The sequence below is a fragment of the Austrofundulus limnaeus genome, unplaced genomic scaffold (assembly GCF_001266775.1).
Source record: "Austrofundulus limnaeus strain Quisiro unplaced genomic scaffold, Austrofundulus_limnaeus-1.0 Scaffold392, whole genome shotgun sequence".
NCBI lineage: Eukaryota > Metazoa > Chordata > Actinopteri > Cyprinodontiformes > Rivulidae > Austrofundulus > Austrofundulus limnaeus.
Window position 1 is genome coordinate 146,228 of NW_013952794.1, and position 2,467 is coordinate 148,694.

Below are 2,467 nucleotides of genomic sequence, written 5' to 3' on the forward strand. Positions count from 1 at the left end.
TGCAGAACAGGAACCTGCTGTAAAACAGCAATTATGCTGAGTCAGGCTTGATTTTTAATAATCTTTTCCTGTTAAATAAATAAATCAAATCAATCAGGGTCAGGGTGGGAGCTGGAGACTTTCTCAGATCTCGGACCATCGCAGGGACGCAGACAAAAACACAAACAACTATCCACTCTCCAGTCACACTGAAGAGCTCCAAATGGGTTTCAAACTGGGAACTCTAGAATCAGATCCCCCTGCTGCTGCACAGTGTTTAAATTACTTATTAATAATAATAATTTATCATATCTACCACAGTAAATTATGATTACCAGGATGAGTCTTTAACATTGAGATTTAATCAGGGAGTTAAATATTTACATGTATAAATTTATTATAAATAAATAATAAATATGCAAATTTATGTTTGTATCAAGTACCCTTCATGTTACTCGGTACTCCAGAAGTAGCTCTTAGTCTCAAAGTGTGGTGACCCCTGCTTTACGCAGACTGATGTGCTACCGAGAGTCATTTCTCATATTAACCATCATTATGGTAGGTTTTAGAAACTGTATTGTCTTTGTGATAACACATGATTTTCACTGGAAAAGAGATACATTTTATATTTTAAATGTAAATAACACTTAATATCCTGCATACTGCCTTCACAGCTGTTGTACTTTGCATCAAATACATTTTGTGCCTTACAGTCTGTAAGAAGAGGAAGGGTAAGCCAGGGACTGAGACTTGCCAGTCAAAGAAAACTAAACTCATTAACAACGGTAGGACCTGATTCTGTGACAGACATGTCCAATATCTCTGCAGAGGTGCCACCTTTTCACAGTTTGCTGCCATATTCTTTTGCAGGCTTTTGTCTTTATCTTGGTAACCTGAACAACTGGAAAACAGTTCAGGAAATCACAGATTCATTAGCAGTGTTCTTCATAAAGCACAGCCTGCTGTGTCAAGACATTCATCTAGCTCCGTCCCGGTGAGTAAAACATGACTTTCAGTGCTCAGTTTGATAAATGTTGCAGCTATTTGAAATTATTAGGGCTGCATGATAACTATCGGTCCGATATCATAACAAACAGAACCAATAATATATGTGCATGTTTTCCTGTGCGGCAGTGAGTGTGATTTTTTTTTTTTTTTTATCCTTTCTGATCAAGCTGCTGTCCATCTTGCCCGAGACCTGCACAATGTTTAAGTGGCATCGGAGAAAACAACATTCTCACTGGAAAAATAAATACAGGTCCTTCTCAAAAAATTAGCATGTTGTGATAAAGTTCATTATTTTCTGTAATGTACTGATAAACATTAAACTTTCATATATTTTAGATTCATTGCACACCAACTGAAGTAGTTCAAGTCTTTTATTGTTTTAATATTGATGATTTTGGCAAAAAAGTAAAGAAAAACCAAAAATCTCTATCTTAAAAAATTAGCATATCATGAAAAGCTTCTCTGAACGACTTATTAACCTAATCACCTGAATCAACAAATTAACTCTAAACATCTGCAAAAGATTACTGAGGCTTTTAAGAACTCCCAGCCTGGTTCATTACTCAAAACCACAGTAAGACTGCTGACATGACTGCTGTCCAGAAGGCCATCATTGACACCCTCAAAAGCAAGTGAATAAGACACAGAAAGACATTTCTGAACGAATAGGCTGTTCCCAGAGTGCTGTATCAAGGCACCTCAGTAAGAAGTCTGTGGGAAGGAAAAAGTGTGGCAGAAAACACTGCAAAACGAGAAGAGGTGACCGGATCCTGAGGAAGATTGTGGAGAAGGGCCGATTCCAGACCGTGGGGGACCAGCGGAAGCGGTGGACTGAGTCTGGAGTACAAACTTCCAGAGCCACCGTGTACAGGCGTGTGCAGGAAATGAGCTACAGGTGCCGCATTCCCCATGTCAAGCCACTTTTGAACCAGAAACAGCCATAGGTGCCATGTCAGCTGCTGGTGTTGGTCCACTGTGTTTTATCAAGGGCAGGGTCAATGCAGCTAGCTATCAGGAGATTTTGGAGCACTTCATGCTTCCGTCGGCTGAAAAGCTTTGTGGAGATGAAGATTTCATTTTTCAGCACGACCTGGCACCTGCTCACAGTGCCAAAATCACTGATAAATGGTTTACAGACCATGGTATTACTGTGCTCAATTGGCCTGCCAACTCCTGACCTGAACCCCAGAGAGAATCTGTGGGATATTGTGAAGAGAAAGTTGAGAGACACAAGACCCAACACTCTGGATGAGCTTAAGGCTGCTATCGAAGCATCCTGGGCCTCCATAACACCTCAGCAGTGCCACAGGCTGATTGCCTCCATGCCATGCCGCATTGAAGCAGTCATTTCTGCAAAAGGATTCCTCACCAAGTATTGAGTGCATAACTGAACATAATTTGAAGGTTGACTTTTTTTTTTATTAAAAACACTTTTCTTTTTTTGGTCGGATGAAATATGCTAATTTTTTGAGATAGGATA

General features: G+C 39.9%; 1 protein-coding gene across 1 annotated transcript in view; it reads left to right on the forward strand.

Moving 5' to 3' along the window:
- The window catches only part of LOC106528619 (nucleolin), a 20,566-nt gene that overhangs the window by 2,716 nt on the left and 15,383 nt on the right, over window positions 1-2,467 (forward strand). Inside the window, exons 3-4 of the mRNA XM_014023834.1 lie at window positions 693-764; window positions 850-973. Coding sequence (XP_013879288.1) covers window positions 693-764; window positions 850-973 — 196 coding nt within the window. The remainder of the gene's footprint in view (window positions 1-692; window positions 765-849; window positions 974-2,467) is intronic.